General features: G+C 38.1%; 2 protein-coding genes across 3 annotated transcripts; both read right to left on the bottom strand.

The window, feature by feature from the left end:
* Positions 1-928: 928 nt before the first annotated feature.
* Positions 929-6,840, bottom strand: mrps15 (mitochondrial ribosomal protein S15). Its single transcript, XM_004550983.4, has 8 exons — positions 6,568-6,840; positions 2,646-2,714; positions 2,467-2,542; positions 2,305-2,353; positions 2,114-2,198; positions 1,940-1,998; positions 1,375-1,566; positions 929-1,125 (listed from the first exon to the last, which is right to left on the bottom strand). The coding sequence occupies exons 1-8, from the start codon at positions 6,710-6,712 to the stop codon at positions 1,018-1,020; spliced, it is 783 nt and encodes a 260-aa protein (XP_004551040.1). The 5' UTR covers positions 6,713-6,840; the 3' UTR covers positions 929-1,017.
* A 1,513-nt stretch (positions 6,841-8,353) lies between these two features.
* Positions 8,354-19,579, bottom strand: csf3r (colony stimulating factor 3 receptor). 2 transcript variants are annotated; one of them, XM_004550982.4, is made up of 18 exons: positions 19,440-19,579; positions 17,631-17,816; positions 14,974-15,079; positions 13,727-13,801; positions 13,258-13,554; positions 13,042-13,174; positions 12,707-12,873; positions 12,394-12,554; positions 12,083-12,227; positions 11,733-11,815; positions 11,416-11,608; positions 11,148-11,336; positions 10,869-10,970; positions 10,449-10,595; positions 10,235-10,366; positions 10,052-10,148; positions 9,881-9,959; positions 8,354-9,394 (listed from the first exon to the last, which is right to left on the bottom strand). In XM_004550982.4, the coding sequence occupies exons 4-18, from the start codon at positions 13,788-13,790 to the stop codon at positions 8,918-8,920; spliced, it is 2,466 nt and encodes an 821-aa protein (XP_004551039.2). In that variant the 5' UTR covers positions 13,791-13,801; positions 14,974-15,079; positions 17,631-17,816; positions 19,440-19,579; the 3' UTR covers positions 8,354-8,917. The 2 variants fall into 2 exon arrangements, with proteins under 2 accessions (XP_004551039.2, XP_004551038.2); XM_004550981.4 differs by lacking the exon at positions 14,974-15,079.
* Between the last annotated feature and the right edge of the window lie 450 nt (positions 19,580-20,029).

Raw genomic sequence — 20,029 nt, 5'->3', positions numbered from 1 at the left:
GAATTGTTAAGGTCACACTTTCATATGACACCCACAAATGCAACACGTTCTTGTCTTGAGGTTTTAATCTATTAGAACACTATATCACTAGTGCAGTATGCAAAAGAAGGGATGGATTTACTCAGGATTTGAATAAGCACAAAACTATACGAAACTAAAGCCTTCTTTTCATATTAATGTATAATGTAAAAATAGCTTTTAATGAAAATGTCGGTCTTGTTATACCCTATATGAGAATTAAATTAACCTTGCCTCGTGATGTTGTACATTTAAATCCGATGCTTTAGCAACCTCACCAATTTTTACCAATATAACACTATGCCAGGAATGTCAGGAATTCTTAATTAGATTTTTTTAACAATTTCTCTCTAACTTGAATTAACTTACTGTACATTTAAACAACACTCAAAAAGATAAATGATACTGCATTCTACCAACAAGCATTTTATGACCCTAAACATAGTTGGATTAAGTCAATCTCATGTTTCCACAAAGCCTGAATACTGCTTCAACAGTACTCTTCCAGGAAGAAGTCCTTATCTGATATGCCTCAACTTGGTACAAATGAGGTGAACTGCCACTGACAGCTGATTAACAAAACATAAAAACAAAAACAAGTCGATCTAGTGATAATATTTTAGCGCTAGTTTTTTGCCATGGTGGTTTAACACAGAGTATCCTCTCAGATAAAATGGAGAATTTGCAGTGTAGGTTTATTTCTAATTAGCATATTAATACTATACTTGAGTTTCTGGCTTCCTGGTTTTCTAAAATGAGATCTTAAATTAATACATCTAGAAGTCATGCTTTAGTTCAATTACAATTTGGAGGATTATTCCAACCCAGCTTTCTCAGATATTTTATTCTTATTAATCTTTGACATCTCCAGACAGTTCTGGTATCAGAATGACAACAATAGAAAGTAAAATCGTGTGACGGCAGCATGGGAAAACCATTTATTTATCTACATGATACATCACTACATCTGAAGGTGTACAGATTGTGGCTTTTGTCTCATTAGATCTCAGCTGCATTTGTCTTTGCTGACTCCGTGTCTGTGGAGCCTGAACTCTGCTTTATCTTCAGCCTCTGCTCTGCTTTTTGCTTTTGCACTGCTTTGAAGACCTGAGATGACACACACAGACACACAAACACATATGACCAAGTGTTAGTGGGGGGCATAAAATAACACCTTTAATGTATAGAGAAGAGTTTCCAGAAGGCTTGAGTAATGCCCTAGATGCTCTATATGCTACACTTCCATTACACTTGTGTGTAATGGAAAGTTTTAAGTTTTTCCCAACAGATATGAGTATACATTAATGTGCAGAGATGATGTAGACTTAATAAATAACAGCTTCATTTATTTGCTACCTTAATGCAGAATTCTTTCTTGGCCATCCAGCGACGGGTGGCCCGTCTGTAGTACTCTGGGGGGAAGGTGTATGTGATGCCCAGCTGCTCACACACTTTCTCAAAGGCATCGTAGCGAATCAACCGAAGGTGTTTCAAAATCTTTTTCCTTCGGTCAATGGCCATAAGCATTCGCCTCTTGTTTGCTTTATCCTAGCATCAAACAACACAGAATATCGAAAGTAAATACAAACAGAGCAACATGCGCTAGAAATCAGGACACCTACTGAGGAACAGCTGCTTCGTCATGCCACATAAAAACAGTTGTTAATTTTAATAAAATTGTTTAGGCTATGATGTAACACGGAAACTTCCGACCTTGGCCATGCTACGCATCTTTTTATTTAATGTGGGGGAGTACACAGGATATCCTGTAGCACATGCAGGCCTCACAAAAGCAGAGAGGAAATGTGGAGAGACGTATTCATACATGAAACTTCCAGTGGTGAGAGTCAAGTGCTCTACATGTGTTACGTCATTTTAATCTGTCAACCTGCTGATTAATTTAAATGCATTTTATTCTCACCTTATGATGTTTTTGCAAATGTTCCTGGTAGTTTCGGATTCTAGCAGTCAATATAGCCACTGAGGAGAGAAAGAACAGGAGAATTTCAACATCGCATAATAAATAAAAGTTGTATCCCGTGTTTTTTTCAGTGAAGAAACTATGTGCAACATAATGAAAAATATAGCACCTCACCTTGTACTTCCTCTGAGCTTCGGTCACTCTCATCTCTCTGGACCTTTGCAATTAGCTGTTCTTGTTTTAGCTGTAGCTTTTCTTTCTGAAGATGAGATTATTATTATTAGTTATTAACGCTGAACTACTTGTTTATGCCTCTGCTTTCCCACAAGAGGGCCAAACAATGTACATAAAAAAGACAAACTTACATGACTAGCCAACTCCAGTGAAAGAAGCCTTTTGACAAGATCATCAGTTCTGTTAGCAGAAAATACAATAGTGTTAGAAGAGTAGACCAATCACTATGTGCGTCCACTTTTATAAAATAATTAATAGAAAGTCTGAATTTTAATCATTTTGTATATGTTTACGTTTGAGCAAGGGGAACAGCTGCATAATCCATCTTCAGCATTGTTGGAGGAAGATCGTTGAGTTGGCTCTCAGGTCCTGGAGGAAAAAAACTTTTTGGATTTTTCTTTCTTTAACTTATGTACACATTTATAAATGCTCACATGCGCACACTATGGTGATGAGAGTTCCTCTTAAATACCTGTCTTCTTCTTCTTTGCAGCCCGGGCATAGTGTCTCACTGGCTGTGGAACAGCAAAGCTTCCTGCAACTGAGAAATCAGATGCATCACTGCAAACATTCACGTTTAGTAGATTCAAAATGTTACTTTCAGTTGTTATTCACAAGAGATCACCACAGCAGGTAGCTCCACGTGTTTGGTTTGGCCGGATTCTCTCATGATGTAACCCCGAAAGGATTTGTGCCTCCCTCCAGGGATCTAATTCTCCCTCAAGGGATCGAATTGGGGATTGTTCACTTGTCTGGCAAATGTGTAAAACACTACACTACAGAGCCACTGCTTAGGAGATTAAACTCATTTTGAAAGTAGAAGGGAACAAGGGAATCGTTGCTTTGCTAATGATTTATTTTATTAAAAAAGGCCTCAACTTCCTCAGCTGAGGTCAGTATTCATGATTCCAAAATCAGAATCAGAATCAGAATACTTTATTGATCCCTGGGGGAAATTGTTTTTTGTTACAGTGCTCCATTTTAAACCAACATTAAGACAAGACAGACAATACACTAACTAAGAATAGTACAATATATACATATATATACATACATACATACATACATAAGTCACTCATAAATAAATAGTTGGAAAAGAAACATGTGTAGTTGTAGCAGCAAACAGTGTGTTAAGTGGATGCGTTGTACAGGGAGATGGCCACAGGCAGGAATGATTTCCTGTGTCGTTCAGTGGTGCTTTTCGGTAATCTCAGTCTCTCACTGAACGAGCTCCTGTGACTGACCAACATGTCATGGAGTGGGTGGGAGGTGTTATCCAACATTGTCTTTATCTTGGACAGCATCCGCCTCTCCGACACCACCTTGAGGGAGTCCAGCTCCATCCCCACAACATTGCTGGCCTTACGGATTAGTTTATTAAGTCTGTTGGCATCTGCGACCCTCAGCCTGCTCCCCCAGCATGCAACAGCATAGAGGATCGCACTGGCCACAACAGACTCATAGAAAATCCTCAGCATTTTCTGGCAGATGTTGAAGGACCTCAGTCGCCTCAAAAAATAGAGACGACTCTGGCCCTTCCTGTAAAGTGCTGTGGTGTTTTTAGCCCAGTCCAGTTTATTGTCAATGTGTACTCCAAGGTATTTATAGTCCTCCACAATGTCAACACTGACCCCCTGGATTGAAACAGGGGTCAAGTGTTTCCTGGTCTTCCTGAAGTCCACGATCAGTTCCTTGGTCTTTGGAAGACACTCAAAACACTCGCATCTATGGGGAAGTTCCGGGGCAGAAACCACTGCTGCTAATCTTGCTGATCGCTCAAAAACCTTTGGGGTCAGCATCATAAGCACATAATAAAAATAGTCAAGTTTGATTCCTGTTGCTCCTTCTCGAGGTGAATGATTTACTGTAATCGACGGAACTATGAATTCTGCGCTCTACCAGAAAATCCCGTAAGAGAATGTCCAGCAATCATTTTGTACCCTGAAGCTCAAGCGCACTTGGCTTATGCAACAGGACAATGATCAAAAACAAGCCAGCAGGTCCTCTGAATGGCTTTAAAACAACAACAGAAAAGACAAAAAACAAAACAAAAAAACCCCCCAAAACAAAGCAAACAACAGAAAATTAAAAATACAATGACAGTTTTGGAGTGGTTTATTCAAAGTCCAGACTTAAATCTGATAGAAATGCTTTGACATGACCTTTCATGTCATTGTGACTAAAAGAATTCCACAAAGAGTGAGCCAAAAATTCCTCCACAATGATGTGAAGGACTCATTGCCACTTATTGCAAATGAATGACTGCCAAAGGTAACACAGTGTTCTTAGATTTAGATGAATTAATTTTCCACATAGGTTGAGGTAGGTTTGGGTAACTTTTTTTCTCTTAATAAATGAAATCACTAAAAAAAAAAAAAAAAGCCTTTTCTATTTACTTGGGTTCTCATCTTCTAAGTTCTGGGATAACTTGACTATCCTATTTGTAGAGAAACACCTCTCTGGGATAATACATAATAAAAACATTTCTGCTGCAAGCTGAGTTGTCAGAAAATCATTGATTTATTGTAACAAAACAAAAAAAAAATACGTAAATGAAATCTACAGGATGATGAAACGACTCATGAAGCTTAATTTGCGTGACTGATGGAGAAACTTGTAGAGTAAAACTAAGATAATCTTTCTAAAACGGTTGTCAAACACTCACCCTAAAACGCAACTATGTACATATCAGATGGCGATAAGAGCAGTGGTTTTCAATATCAAAACAGCAAATGATGTCACTTCCTCTCTAATGTTATGCGACAGTTCAGCCCTCCTTCAAAAATCCACCAACGTGTGCAACTAATATTGCAATCCACTGAAGGAAACTCATCAGGAAAGAGCTTTTCACCGAGTTTTCACCTGGCAGTAATCTTTGCTGTTGAGAATAGTTTAATAGAAATTCTCTGTACCTTATTTTAAAGTTATCAACAGCAGAAACCAAAGTAAAAAATTTCAAGGTAGCATACATTTTTCTTGAGACACTGCTGGTGATTTCAATTCTGATAGACTGCAGTGTACAGCGTACAAACCTTGGGTTAAAAAGTATTTATTTGCTGTATTAGTCATAGCACTGTAGAGAGAAGCGGCCTGCAAGCCAAACAGCTCTTATTCATGCCTGTCACTGAAGGGCTGGCAAACCTGTGACTGTCAGTGCATAGGCTGCAACAGTGAGAAAAAAAAGAAAGAAAAAAAAGCTGTCATATTCTAGTAGACTTGAGGGGGAAAATGAAAGAAAAGCTTCTGTAGATGCTCCAGATATTATGATAAGAAAGCAAGATATTGCATCAGATTAAGCAGCAAAGAAGTGCAGAAGGGGAGATAACCACAAAAACATTTAGGGGAGAAAAGTTTCAAGTAGCTAAAGCACTACACTGTTACCTAGTCCTCTTTTAGAGGCTTCGTGTCAAAAATATTTCTGATATTCTTTTTGTTTGTTTCACACCCTGTGTGTGCAACAACCCTCTGATTAGCAGGCATCAGTTTTGCACACGGAGGTGTGTGAAAAGAGCTGTGAGAGGCTCTTCAAAGTCCCTCTATCTGAGAGTTGACAAGCTATCCTGTCTACTTAGAAATTACACACAAATCAACCCCCCCAAAAAGCAAAACTCAGATGTCCCAGTTTTCCACACAGCATGTATTTATTGATCTGTGTGGGAGCTGAGACTGTGTGAAAAGTATGAAAAGAGAATCAAGACTCCACATGAAGATGTAACCCGTTTGTGCACACCAGGAGATCCTTGCGCACTTTAATATTTTTAGACTGTCGTATGCACAGAAAGTTTTTGGAAGGGAAAATGAGCAAATCTGCAACAAAGGAAGCAGGACTTAAAACAACAGCCAATTCAGACTGTGAAACTGCCCTGCGTTTACACTGCTTGGTTTTGCGTGTGGCATCATCTCCTACCTGAAAAAAAATATATCAGCCACACATAGTTGTACACATTTGAAACTCTACAAATCTGTAAGAATCTATGAGAAATCCCACACTTGGCATTTTTCATAGACTCAACAAAAGAAATATGAACATATGGGTTTTTGTGAAAGACTGTTTTCAATGACAAGTAGCTGAGCAGCTGACGAAACACCTGCCAGTAACTTCACACTGTCTTGGTGGTGTGGAGAGAACTGTGTGATAGAAAAATGAATTGCGTAGGGAGGCTGTGCAAAGCCGATTACTACACTTTGGAGTACGTTATGATGAAAATCGTTTCAGACGTCAAGTATGCGGTCTTTCCGCTTATCAGGGTAACATGTAGCTCCGCCAACAGTGCCGCCTGCCGTTCGTGTTAGTTACTTCCCAAGAAGACCTAGCGAAATTACGAACTGCTCACAGAAACACATGTTTTGACTGATATTTACCCACAAGAAAGTTTTGTCTTCCTCACACTTACCACTTCTCACGTTTGGTCCTGACAGTAAACTCGACCTGTTCGTCCACGGTTTGACTGATGCAGCACAACAGAGAGCTGCCGAGCTTTCCCGCAAAACACTAGCTTGGACCTTGAGAACTGCCCTCAGGCCTATGTTTGTGAACATGGCTCACAGTATAGATAACAAGGACGGAGAATAAACTGTCTAAAACTGCTGAAAAATTCGTCCAATAATCACACTCGACCCCTACATGAGGATCGCCATTTTGGTTAGACTAAACTAGCCGAGTAGCGATTGCGAGATGCTGTACTAGGCTAAAATAACAATCCCAGAGCACGTCGATAAAAACGAGCGTAAAACGACTTTTGGAATCTTTCATCGTTACATTTCATTATTATTATTATTTTCAGTGACAATTGTTTGGTTTAATAATTGAAGCAGTCACAGTTAATGAGAAGTGCCCCCTCCCAAAATTATTACTGTTACTTTTAAATAAAAAGCAGTAAAAAGAGCACTGATGGTAATAAACTGTCAATTTATAACTGCTGACATACAATGCTGTGCAAACCTCCTAAAAATACTACCCGTTTCTTTGCTGGGAAAAGGGGAAATTGGTGTATTGAAACGGGGAAATACAATATATAAGACAAAAACAGAGTTTGTACAATGCTAAATTATTTGGTATGACCACATTCTTCAACATAACCAGGACTCTCTTGGGCAAACTTTCTTGTAGTTTGAAGTATTCTTCAGGAATAACTTTCCTGGCTTCCAGAAGGATATTCAAATGTTCTCTGGATGTTGACTGCCTTTTCTTTCATTCTCTGTCAAGATGATCCCACACTGATTCAATAATGTTGAGATGTGGACTCTGGAGAGATCAATCCAGGACGCATGATGATCCATTTTGTGTTTAATTTCTATGCAGGTATGCTTTTTATTGCATTTTCCAGTGTGTTTGGGATCACTGTCATACTGAAAAATGAAGCTTTGCTAATTAGACACTTTCCAGAGTCGTGTGGTGGATCAAAATCTGATGGTACATTTCTGCCACTAATTCGTACAAGAAATGCAGCTCTGAACCTGGACACAGCTTCCATTTTCTCTATTCTGACCTCCTATTAAAGATTCTTTGAACCTGAAATTTTTACATTTGGATTCACCGCTTTACAAGATCAATTTCCATTGATTTTTCAGTCCAGTTCTTGTATAATTCAACTTAACATTACTTTTGTAATATAACTTTTCTCCCCTTTTCTCCCTATATCCCAGAGAGACTCGAGAAATATGTCCAGTCTTTGTGAGTCCCCCCTTCCCCTATTTCTTAAGAACATGACTTTCAGATGCTGGTTGTCTGCTGTAGATAATTTTTAGGCCTGACCCTTCTTCTTTTTGTCCTCCACTAGTCAAGTGTCTTCTGATTTCTTTTAAAGCTGACACTGATATGCCAAGTTTTCATCCAGTAATTCTTTGAGAATCATCATGTTGGTGCAAAAATATTATTTTATGCCTGCCAAACTGTTCTCTTTGACAATTTTCATATATTTAACTAAACAAAACTAAAGTCAAACAAATTATATGTTTTGCAACAAATTACTGCTAGAAAGAACGTACTGGTTTAAAATTGGTTCTCTGTTAAGTTGTCTGTTACAGATGATTACTGTTACTAATTATCCTTTATACAGCTTTTATAAATGGATCTATAAATCAGTTTATGTGACATTTCTGAGTTTTCCAGCAAATTTGTCCTGCTAATCTCAGATTAGTGTGCTATTTTAAATAATATCTATATTTAGCATTAAAATATTAAAAAAAGTACTTATAATTTTATTGAAAACACTTTTAAGGTGTAAAACATTCAATCAGAGAATTCACATGTAATCCACAAAAATATAATCTCAACAATATAGTTTAACCTCCTAAGACCCAAACTCTTCCACGGCATGCATTTTTAGTTTGTCTTTGATATTTGGGCATATTGGGGCCCGATGAATGTAAAAACAAAGAATTTTTTCCCCCTTATTTTTGTTTTTAAGAAAAATAAGAGCCACATGAGGATATTTGTTTAAAATTTTGATAGAACAGTAGCAGTATAATGTCATCATAAGTGGATATCAGGTCCTAGGAGGTTAAAGTAAAAAACAAAAAACAAGAAGAAACTTCATTTGCTGCAGAAGTTTTACAAAGTATACAAAAACTTTGCAATGATAATCAGTAAATATCAACATGATTTCTATCAGCTTAAAAAAATTCTAGCTAGTAGCCATGTTATTTACAGCTGTGTACGTTATCACATTAAATTCATTGCACATACTTAGATCTATGTAAGCCTCCAACAAAGCAGTTCTACTTGTAATTGCCAATGGTGCTTTAGTCATTTTCAGTATCATTCATGGCTAATGCTCGTAGAAAAGGAAAGTCATCCCAAAGACTCTCTGGGTCTGCCACTTCTTCAGGTACACAATCATGGCTTGGCCCAAAAAAATGCTGCTCCTCTGTCATTCCACCTAGTGCTAGATTCTGGTAACACTTCGGCGTGAAAGGTTCCTCTGCCTCTAAGAGGGGCTGTGTAGATTCAGAACGCAGGTAGACATGAGGCTCTTTGGGTGGTGGGCTGTTACAAAAACCAGAGAACACCACAGTAGCATAAGGAACAGAGTCACTGTTTGAGCCAGAGTATTCGGTGATGAAGGGCGAACCACAAATAGACTCTCCAAGGTCACTGGTCTCTTCTGAACTGTTTATCCAAAGATCATCCTCCTCTTTGCTTAGTTTCATGGGGATGTCCGGAAAGCTGAGGTGGGACAAATATATCGGATCCTCGCTGTCACATGAAGGATGGGTATACTGCAAGTGAAAAATAAGTGAGACAACAATAGTATCAATTTCTTGGCTTTACACCATGTCATGTCTTTTTTTCACTCATGCAGCAAAACAAGCTTTAAATATCTAACATTAGAAATTAATATCAGTTGGAATGCTTTAAATTAAGTCTCCTGTTAGTTTTCACCAGATCCTGATGGAGACCTTAAACAGCCTCTTTCTCTGTTAAATGAACCTCTGTGTTTAGCGGGTATTTGTTAAATTTGTCTTAATTCCATTGAAAAGCATTGTAAGCTAAAACAACAAATTAACAGGGCATTAAACCAAATAATGAGAAGGAAGAAGCTAAACTGTTCCTGCAGAATTTCACAGTCATTCCCTGTAGGGTTCAATCTCTTCATTCTACATATTGCAGATTTTTGCAGCTTTAGTCAAAAACATTAGTAATAAGGAACGTATAAATGTATAAAAACATTTCTGTTGTCCTCTAACGGATGTCCGCTTTCACACCTGTGTTGATTCTGATGTCAGTCTTAGGACAAAGCTGTTAGCTGGGTCTGGAACAACTGGCCAAAAAATCCCCTTAAACCTTGAAGTTAAAGAAAAAAAGAATTAGGGTAGTGTGTTAAGAATAAACAGCATTACAGCTTCCCAGCTTAAACAGTATGAGCATGAGCTTACCTTTCATGTTTGGAGAAACAAGTCAGGACTATGAAAATAATCAGCAATGAAAGTCCAAAAACTGATCCGATTACAATCATCGCACTAGCGACCTCATCTGAGAAAAGAAAAGACACGTAATGTCACGTCTGATCATATTCTGTTTGTGTTGACTTTCTCCAAAGAAAAAATGATCGTACTAACCAAAGGGCTGAAATTCAAAATGAACTGCTGACCCATTCAAGCTCCCACCAAATGTGCTAACCATCAAGACAGCTCCATGCACACTGGGGTCTTTAAGGATCACACTTCTTTTTTCTGTATCTACGTTCACAACTGAAGAACAGTTAAACATTAGAGGGGATCAAGTACTTAAAATACCCTATACAACATAGCAGAGATAAGGTATTTAACCTACCGTTAACGGGTCCCTTCTGATTCCAGTAGAAGACTGTGTAGTCTTGGATCTTTCCATTTCGTTGGTCTAATGGTATTTCATCCCAGGTAATCTTAATATCTGAATTCCAGGTCTTTTGAATATGTAATTTTGGAACCATGGATGGGGCTTTAAAAAGAACAACATCACAAGTGATTAGTAGAACTAGAAAGAGTTTTTAACCATTAGACATTATATTAGACAGCCCAGGTCTTTACTCCAATAGGTTATTCATTTCTTTCCACAAGAGGGCATTATTTCATCATGTATCAGCTGTTCTGTGAAAGATTACAAAATATATATTCTGTAAGTCAACGCTCTTCTGACTACTTCAAAGTTGAGGGAGTCTGGCTCACACCTCTGCTGGCTTGTGTGAGACTCTTTGTGTCTTGGGTGACTTACCCTTCTCTCTCAAGTAGGCATTAAATGTCTTAGGAGGGCCTATCCCATCCATAAACCTTGGATATACAGAGATCCCATAGGGCTTGTAGGGCTCAAAGCTGCCTGTTGATGAGTGAGAAGAGGTTAGGGTGGATCATTGCCCACAGGAGTCTAACAGTGTGTAGAGGCAGGTTAAGCACAGGAAAAGGAAGATCTTACACAAGAGTGATTGTTCGAATTCTTGTTGTAGAGGATAATCATCCGATTAGGAAAGCGGAAGACAAATATTGTAAAACATACCTGTTATAACAATGCTGGACTGGTTTTGGCCAGCAATGTCAAACTGGATGTGGGAGAGGCCTGATTTTAACAAAGGTCTCCATTTCACCACATAATCGCTGAGTCCTGAGGAATCCATGCTTCTCCACTGAACAAGAAATGAATTGTTTCCATATGGGACTGCTGTGGCATCTAATACTACAGGATGAGCTACAGACAGAAAAAGATGCATATCATATTCTACATGTCACATGATATGATGCATTCATTTGTTTTGTGAGTGAGTTACCTTTATGTTTGTAAATCTGTACTACAGTGGGAGAAGATTTCCCTGCTGCATTTACAGCCTTTACATACACTTTCTTAACGCTCCTAGAAAGACTGAAAGTACAGTAGTTCTCCCTTGTAGAGCACACCACTCTCTTTTGCACCAAGACGATATATGACACATTTTGGCCATTGGCACGAAATCTTTTTGATGGCTGAAGCAGAAGGAAAAAATGTGAGGAGATATTTTAAAAGACGACCTCTCATGCTCCACCAGAGCTAGAAGACAAAATGCATCAATTTGTGACAGGTGTCAAGCAACGTGTGTGATGTGTGTACCTTCCAAAACAAGCTTATGTTGAGTTGTTTTAGCAGGGGATCCTCAGATATCTCCATCCACGAATCTAGGCGTCCAGTGGGAGCTAAAAAGAAAGAGTCACCTGTCAGCATGTTGCATGTCAAAAGCCTGCACATCTCCTTTTACTCTTTGAAAATAAAAACTTTTTCATCCAAGACAGGTTTATGGATTCAATGCAACAAAGCTCAATACAACCTGCGCTATAGAAAAAAGTAATGGCAGATGCAGAAGATGACATTAGCATATATTGAAAAGACCAGGAAATGGAAGAAAAGGCAATAGATTGGGAAATGGTTGACTGACTGATGGTGTCAGTCTGAATTGATCTTACCACTCTCCAAGGTGACACCAGACTGGCTGCTGCTCCATTCACTCCAGGGGCTCTGCTGGTATCTGACTCTGATCTGTGCAAAATACCGAGTCCAATGCAGCAGGTGACACATGTCCACAGGAGTTTTAGCATTTTGAACCAAGACCTGGCATATTTTTCAGGGACACAGAATGTACAAACATAAGTTCTTGCATATCCAATGTGAACTTCAGGGAAGGAATATCAGCATTTGGATGTCTATAGCCACTGGATCAAATGTTTGGGAAGATACATTTTCAGTTGATATCAACAAAGGGTTGATTTGCACTCACTGGGTCATTCCACTGTGTGCTGTCAACAGACTTAAATCGGTATTCCAGGTTTAATAACCCGCAAGACTGGAGCCAGGCCTGGTCTGGGGACAAATTCCAGTTCAGCCTCAGGCAGCCATACCTTTTAGAAATCACTTGAATACGGGGTGGGTCAAACTTAGCTGAAATAGTGACAAAAACAAAAGCATGCATAATTTTTTTTCCCACCGATTTTAAGTACAATTTAGTATTGTCTATGAAATATAGTACTTATAATACAAACAGAGCTTGAAGAATGCTAAAAAAAAAGAAAACCCCAAAATATTTTCCTTACCCGAACTAACAGGTTCTAAAACAAGTGGTGCTGAGGTTGTCTCTCCAAGTTCATTCACAGCTTTCACATATATCTTCATGTCATAAAACAGCACAAATTCAAAACGAGGGATGGTATAGTGATGGACTCCTTGTGGCAGTTTATAAGAATAGTTTTCATTTTCAGCCCTGAAATGATGAAATTACATTTTAAGAAATATAGTCGTTCAGCCTTGAAGACAAAGCCTAGATAACACGTCTGATACCAGTATGATATTTACTGCTTGACCAGTCTTTCACTGTAATCTATATTTTGTATATTTGCATTTGTATTCCATTTGTTACATATTTTTTTACCACATTTCAGTATGGAGGGAATACTGTGTGGGCAGGTGGGTTTCCCTCTGCCCAGGGTCCCAGCTACAGGTGATTGTGATGGGGTTGGTGAGGTTTGTCTGACAGGTGAGGTTTTGCGGTGCTTCTGGTGGATCTAAAGGTAAAAAGAAAAACAAAGTCATTTTTAAATGGAATTTAATTTGATCCATGTACAAAAGAATCGCAAATGCTTCTCACATCCAGCTCGGATCTCCACGCCTGCGACTACTTGAGGAGGAGAGGCTTGGATACAGCAGGTGAGGATTGCTCGGGTGTGATTGAAGCTTGATATAACAGCTCTGGAAACCCTGCTGCTCTCACTGGCTTCTGGACTGCTGGGAATAAGCCTATCATCAAGGCGCCACTCTATATGAACAGCTTGTCCAGTGACCAAAGGGCAGTCCTCTCTGATGACACATGTGGCTGTCACAGGGGATCCCAAAGGTACCACTGAGCTGGATGTGTGGACCTTTGCACAGGGCTGTATGCCATCCTCTAAAAATTACAAAAAAACAAAAACAAAGATGTAATGTGAAGATTGTTCAGATGTTTTTTCTAAATGTTTAGTCTTTTACTTGGTAAAATCTCCAAGGCAAAGGACACAAAATGATAGTAAGAATTGTCATTGTAATTGGTATTTCCATCTTCCTCCGACACCTACACTCACCATTTCTTGCTCCGTTCACAAATGTCACCAGCATGACAATCACTGACATCCATTTGGATATCATGATGATAAAACCTGTTAGGCAGCCAAAATGAAATGCATTATTGGTAAATTACCAACTTTCATGCTCTGTCAAAACAATATTTGAGTGACAAGGTGCATTGTGGGAGGGAGGAATTGACAGTGGTGGTGGTGACAATGGTGTTTCAAGGGTCTGGAAGTGATTTCCATAACGCATAATATTTCAGTATACACACTGTGCATCTCCTGCCTCCCTGATCTCTAGCAAAAAAAAAAAAAAAAAAAAAAAAAGATTTGCTGTGCTGTCTGCGTTTGTGGAGCACAGAAAAAAACTGAGCACTGACACTTGACAAACTCAAATAAATAAATAAAAATTAAATAAAAATCTAAGCACATAAATAAAAGCCAACACTCGTGGCATCTTGGGTTCACCGGGGAAGTGACATTTAAAGCTCTGCTGGCTGAAAAACAAAACAGATAGAGACATCCACAGGTGCTATCAAGTTTCCATTGTTACACTGTTAAATAAAACAGATGAAACTCTTTCTAAATTTTGAGAGAAATATTTAATAAAAAATATATTAAAATGTATCACCTGTTACAGTGTAACTGGACTTTTTTCACATAGGCCTAGAGACTGTTGATAACCTGCTGGCAACCTCTGGTCACCAGGGAAAAATACGCATTCCCCAGCAAGTTGGTGAATAGTTGCTGGCTGTCACCAGGTGCAACCCCCAACAAACTCCAGCAGCTCAAAGACACTTTGTTTTTTAGTGGCCAGTGGTTACCGAGGAGTCATTGACCAATCGCTAGACCTGCGTTCGTAAGGTTTTAGCAATCAGTTTCACAAGAACTGGCAGCATCTTCCAACCACCAGTCAAAACCAGTCATATTTTTCTCACACGACTTGTGTTTGCTAGGTGGTTGCTGACTGGTCTGACGTAAACAAAATGGCTAGAGTCAAAGTATGACAGCAATACTCCTATGACCAAGAAAACAAAAAAATCAGTTGTTATCCAGCCATTACAATGATTCTTTTTTTTCTGTCTGAGATTGATGGCAAGCAGTTGTGGAGACAAATAATTTTCCTATGTCACGGTCCGTAGTGTGACTATAGCAAAATGAGAACTAGTTGGTAAAGTTCTGGCAGCATTTCTCAAACATACTGCACTTTTTATATAAAGTCAACCTTGCTCTTTAGTTCGAGAATCAGTTAGGGAACTCACCATTACACAGAAGTTTAAAATTCACAGAAATCTTTGTTCTGGTTTACAAAGCACCACCCAGACATGCCATCACAGCCTATATCAGTATCTCTGCAACTGTAAGGTACTGTGTGGAAGAAAAGACAAATAGTTTAGAGTACTAAAGCAAATACTAACTGATTACTAAAGTAACAGAAAACAATGGAATCGAGTTTTTTAGTGGTATTAAAAGAACATTTAATTGTATAATGAACACCAACATATAGACATGTAGTTTTAAACTTTGTGCAAATTATTCACACAATCATGTGTTTTGCATATTTTAATGCATTAAAACCAGTGTATGTACAATAAAAACATTCAAAATAATATTTCACATGAGAATAGGGATTTTGTTACTAGAATTGTGTTCAGTGCATTGTTAAAAATGTTTGCTAAAATGTAAACATATATTTCTGGACATTTCAATTTTGGACAGGTGTCACTTTATATTATAAAATAAAATACCAGGTGGCAATGAAAGTTTGCAACTGATAAACAGCATTACGAGGGAGCAGAATCATAAAAATGTGAGAGTAGAGTTTTAAATTCATTAAACACTGCAAGCAACTCAATAGTAAGGAAACCTCTTGGGAATTATCTAAAATTATGCCAGATTATTTATTGTTGATTCCCTTATTAATGTCTTCATCAGAAGTACATTTCACACTGATGTGAAGTACTGTGCAAAAACCTTGAATCACCTCTCATTTCTTTTGGTTTTGCTTCACTGAAGCCATACTTTCTTATAATTTTTTAAAGTGGTCTAGAACAGCAGTTTTCCGGTTTATTCTCTGGACATTGGCTGCTTTTTAATCAATTTTTAGTTCTGTGGATTCATCTCTTGTTGTTTAAGCCACATCAGAATTGATCTCAAAGCAAAGAATGGCTTCTTGACAGCCACTCTTAAGAAAGGGATGGGTAGAAAAAGCTGACACAAACTGAAAATGACTGAAAATAGTGTGGCATTCAAACGTGAAATTTTTGGTTCAAATTGTTGTCAGTATGTACAGAGGTGTTCAGGAGAGAGGTACATCAGTCATCTACAGTCATCTGTAAAACACACTGGAGGTTCTGTCACGGTTTGGGGCTGTTTTCCACCAGAGAGGTTGTGAATCTTGTCAAAACGGATGGAACTATGAACACAGAATAGTACTGTCAAAGTTTGTTCCACCATGTAATACCATCTGGAAAACATCTGAGTGGCAGTGTTTTCATTTTTTAGCTTGACAGTGATGACAGACACACTGCCAATGCAGTAAAAGCACGCCTGTATAGAAAAAAGACACAGTGGAATACTATCAGTCATGGACTGACCTCCCCAGAACCAGAACCTCAATATTCCTGAAGCAGTGTTGGATCATCCTTGCAGAGGATGAAACAACAGGCAGACAAGGTTTGAAGAAGAGTTTTGAATTTCCCTCAAAATGCCTGGAGACCCATTCCTGAAGACTACTTAAATTACAAGAAAGCATGCCTACATGAGTTCAGGCTGTTTTAAAAAGAAAAATGGTCATCAAGCCTATTTTTGTTAACTGAAATAAAAATGAAAAGTAGACTTTAAAAAAAGGAAAATAACTCAAATGACTAAAGACTAAAAAACAAAAAATACAGAGGAAATAATTCATGCAATATTCATTATTTTGGTAAAAAATTTATTACAACTTGCCTGTTGAGGCTTTCATTGGTGTGTTTACTGAAACTGTGTACACAGCTTTTATTGTAACACCCCTCCATACAATAACAACTAAAAAGAAACTAACAATGAAACTAATAAATAACTAAGTCAAACTAAACTGAATTAACAACAGAAAGCTCTCATATTCCATTTTTTGTGTGATGGTAGAGATCAATAACACCACGAGCTGTTCCAGCTTTAATTTGGGTGAAAATTGGGTTAAGGTTAGGTTAAGGTCAAGGTCACAACAAATATGAAAATCAGAAAAAAACTTTAAATTACCCACAATATTTTACAGGTTGTCTTTAAACTTCAACAATAAACTAGGCCTTGGGGGACATGAGTAACTAGATTGGCTAAGCATTTGACCTTGACCTCTACTGTTAGCCCCTGAGGTCAAAGCTGACCTTGAAAACAAATGTCAAGACACCGTATTGAGTAAAACACATCATAGCACGGAGAGAGCTGCACAATAGTCTTTTTACTTATTTATTTTTTTAATCCAACACCCTACGGCATCACGATGATGCCATGTAGTTTCGCAAAAATCACACATGGATGAATATCTCTTAAAATCTAAAGTTTTTACAGTTTATAGTAGTAAAAGATTTCAGCCAGATCTACTCCGAGCATACAGGTAAAGATAATAAAATACACCATTTTAGTATGTAATGCTAAAAGGTCAAAGGTCAAAAGTCAAACATCAGTGTTGATATGAAAACAGGGTGCCGTTAGCATCTAATAAAAAGTTTTCATATAGCCTTTGACCTTCATGGGAGTTGCGCTCTTTGACTGCACTTGTCAGATCTGGTTTTGCCCCGTATACTGTTTTTCAATTTATACATGCATGTTTCGATAAATCACTGCAGCCATTTTCCTAGAAAAATATAAAAGAAATATGTGATGGGGAAAGAAATAAGACATTTGCACAGTACTGAATGTGTGTGCGTGCATGACTCACCAACATACAGACATCTACCCAGAACCAGTAAGTGGTACAGCATTGAGAAACTTCCTGTGGTCTTGTAACACTCAACCTGCCTGTTTCTGAGAATAAGCTGAGAAACTCACTGTTCCTCAGCTTAACATGTAGCATGCGCACAACACCAGGCGACTGCTCAGAGTCCAGTTCAATTTGTTCTGTAGGCTAAAGACACAAATGACATATTAGATTTTGACTATCCAAAGCATTTCTGGTGTAGAATAACATTCAACCGTTGAGCAGAAATGTTATGTTCATAGTGTCATTGTAACACCTCCATAAGATGAGGAAATATAACCTAAAATTTATATAATTTGTAACTATCACTCAAACTGTTAGATCGCTGCCCTCAGTCCAAAATAACTATTTGGTGAAGACTGCGTTTTGCAATGAGAGAGAAATGGAATTTTCTCTCCGTTTCTTATCAGCACTGTGCAAAAAGGCCCCCATTTCCCTCCGCTTTCCTTTTTAGAATTTCTGCTTACTACTAATAGGTAATTGCCTGTGGCTCTGACAAAAGGCAATTGAAGGAAAGACAGAGAGAGTGAGCGAGAGAGACGAGGTGGAGAGCAGAAAAGGGTATTAGACTCGGAGTGTATTTTGTCAACAACACAATATGACATACTTAAAATAAAGGCAGAATAAATGAAGTCTGGCTATTCTTTGCGTTTCAGCCAATTATGTTCAGAACATATAGATGAGAATACATTATGTAGAATTTATTTTTGTGTCTTGGTGAGTCATGTCTCCATGTTAAAAGAAATATTTTTCTACAACTTCAGTAGATTTCCTTTCCTGTTGCTGTTGAGGGTTACAGAACGCCCACTTAAAGGATTTGGCAATATCCCTCACACATTGCAAAGTGTAATGACAGACTCACCGCTATTTCCCCTTTTTGGTTTTATTTCTCACACTATACAGTGTGTTTTGAAAAGAGATTTAAAAGGAGTTAAAGAATGATTTGTTTTTTCTTATCATGGCTGTTAAGACATTCTGACCTTTTATATGGGCAGTATCTAAAATCCCAGACCGATTGAATCAATCTTTTTAACTTCCGATTTTTAAACTGTCAGAAGATGTTTTCCATACACTAAAATACTGTTGCCCCCGTGATTAGAAGAAAACTGCAGTCATAAAACATGTTAAAAACATTGCCATACTGTAGTCTTTAGAGCTTGAAAAAGAAGGCGGCTGGATTTCTTTAAGGTTTTTAAAGACATTTCACCTTTAATCAAAGACATTTCTTCAGTTGTGAGAGGTGAAACAACTTCAAAAAAACATAAAGAAGTCCAGTCGCCTTTTTCAAGCTCTTAAGACAATGACGACTTGGGCGACATTGCGGTATTGTACTAAATTTAACAAAGGTTTAGGTAAAAACACCTTTGTGCGACGATCTAACAACTTATTTTAAATGTTTCAAACGATACGCTTCAAGTACTATAAAGCACCATCTTATCTTAGTATTGCTTATTTAATCCTAAATGTATTAAGAGTGTGTAGTGTGTGTGTATTAGGTATTAAACTACAAAGGATGATAAATGTCACATCTACAATACAGAGGGACCAGAAAATCAGAATAAACATGGATTAAAGATGATTTTTTTAAATAAGTTGAGTGGTCCATAACTTACATGTAGATGAGGATGCAACTACCTAGCTTTAACCTCATTCAGAAACAAGTTTAGCAAAGTTTTCCTTTTCAATCTGGCACAAGTATCAAAATGAAAGAAGCAGCAAATTGCTTGATGTGAAGATAAAGGAGAGCCATCAGAGAGGCTTGCCACTCACCACACAGCAGCTGCAGCAGACCCAGAAAGACAAGAGGCTCTTATCAGCCCTGATAGCACCAGATGAAACAGCGTGGCTCAAAGTAGCTCGGATTTGAGGACGTGTGTGTGTGTGTGCCAAGAAGCAGCACATGCAGCAACATCCTTGTTTTGCATTTGTGAAACTGCTATTTTCCAAGAAGAAACATGTGACTGATGGGGCCCAGTTATGGGAAGGAAGAATGGGGAGTTCACATTGCTCAAATTCACATTTTTAAAAGCTCAGCAAAAAGTTTTTACAGGTGGCTTTGGCTGTTTAATTTGTCACAATAATATGCAGTTTTTCTTAATGGAGTAATTAGAAAAATCATTATAGCTCAACTTATAGCTGTTAAATGTCAGCTGAATTAAATTTTCAGTACTTTCCCAGAAGATGCTAATACAGCAGCTGTCAACTGTCCTTCAGTCGGACTCCAGGGAGTCTTCTCGCAAGAAGAATGTGATCATTCTGGCTCAGGCTGACCCCTCTGTGTTTTGTGTGACCTTTGAAGTAGCTTCAAAATGCACTCATCTCCCTCTCTGAGCCTGTCTAAGACTTTGTCAGCATGGTAA

Source organism: Maylandia zebra, linkage group LG11 (assembly GCF_041146795.1).
Source record: "Maylandia zebra isolate NMK-2024a linkage group LG11, Mzebra_GT3a, whole genome shotgun sequence".
NCBI lineage: Eukaryota > Metazoa > Chordata > Actinopteri > Cichliformes > Cichlidae > Maylandia > Maylandia zebra.
This window is presented reverse-complemented; position numbering and strand designations above follow the sequence as displayed.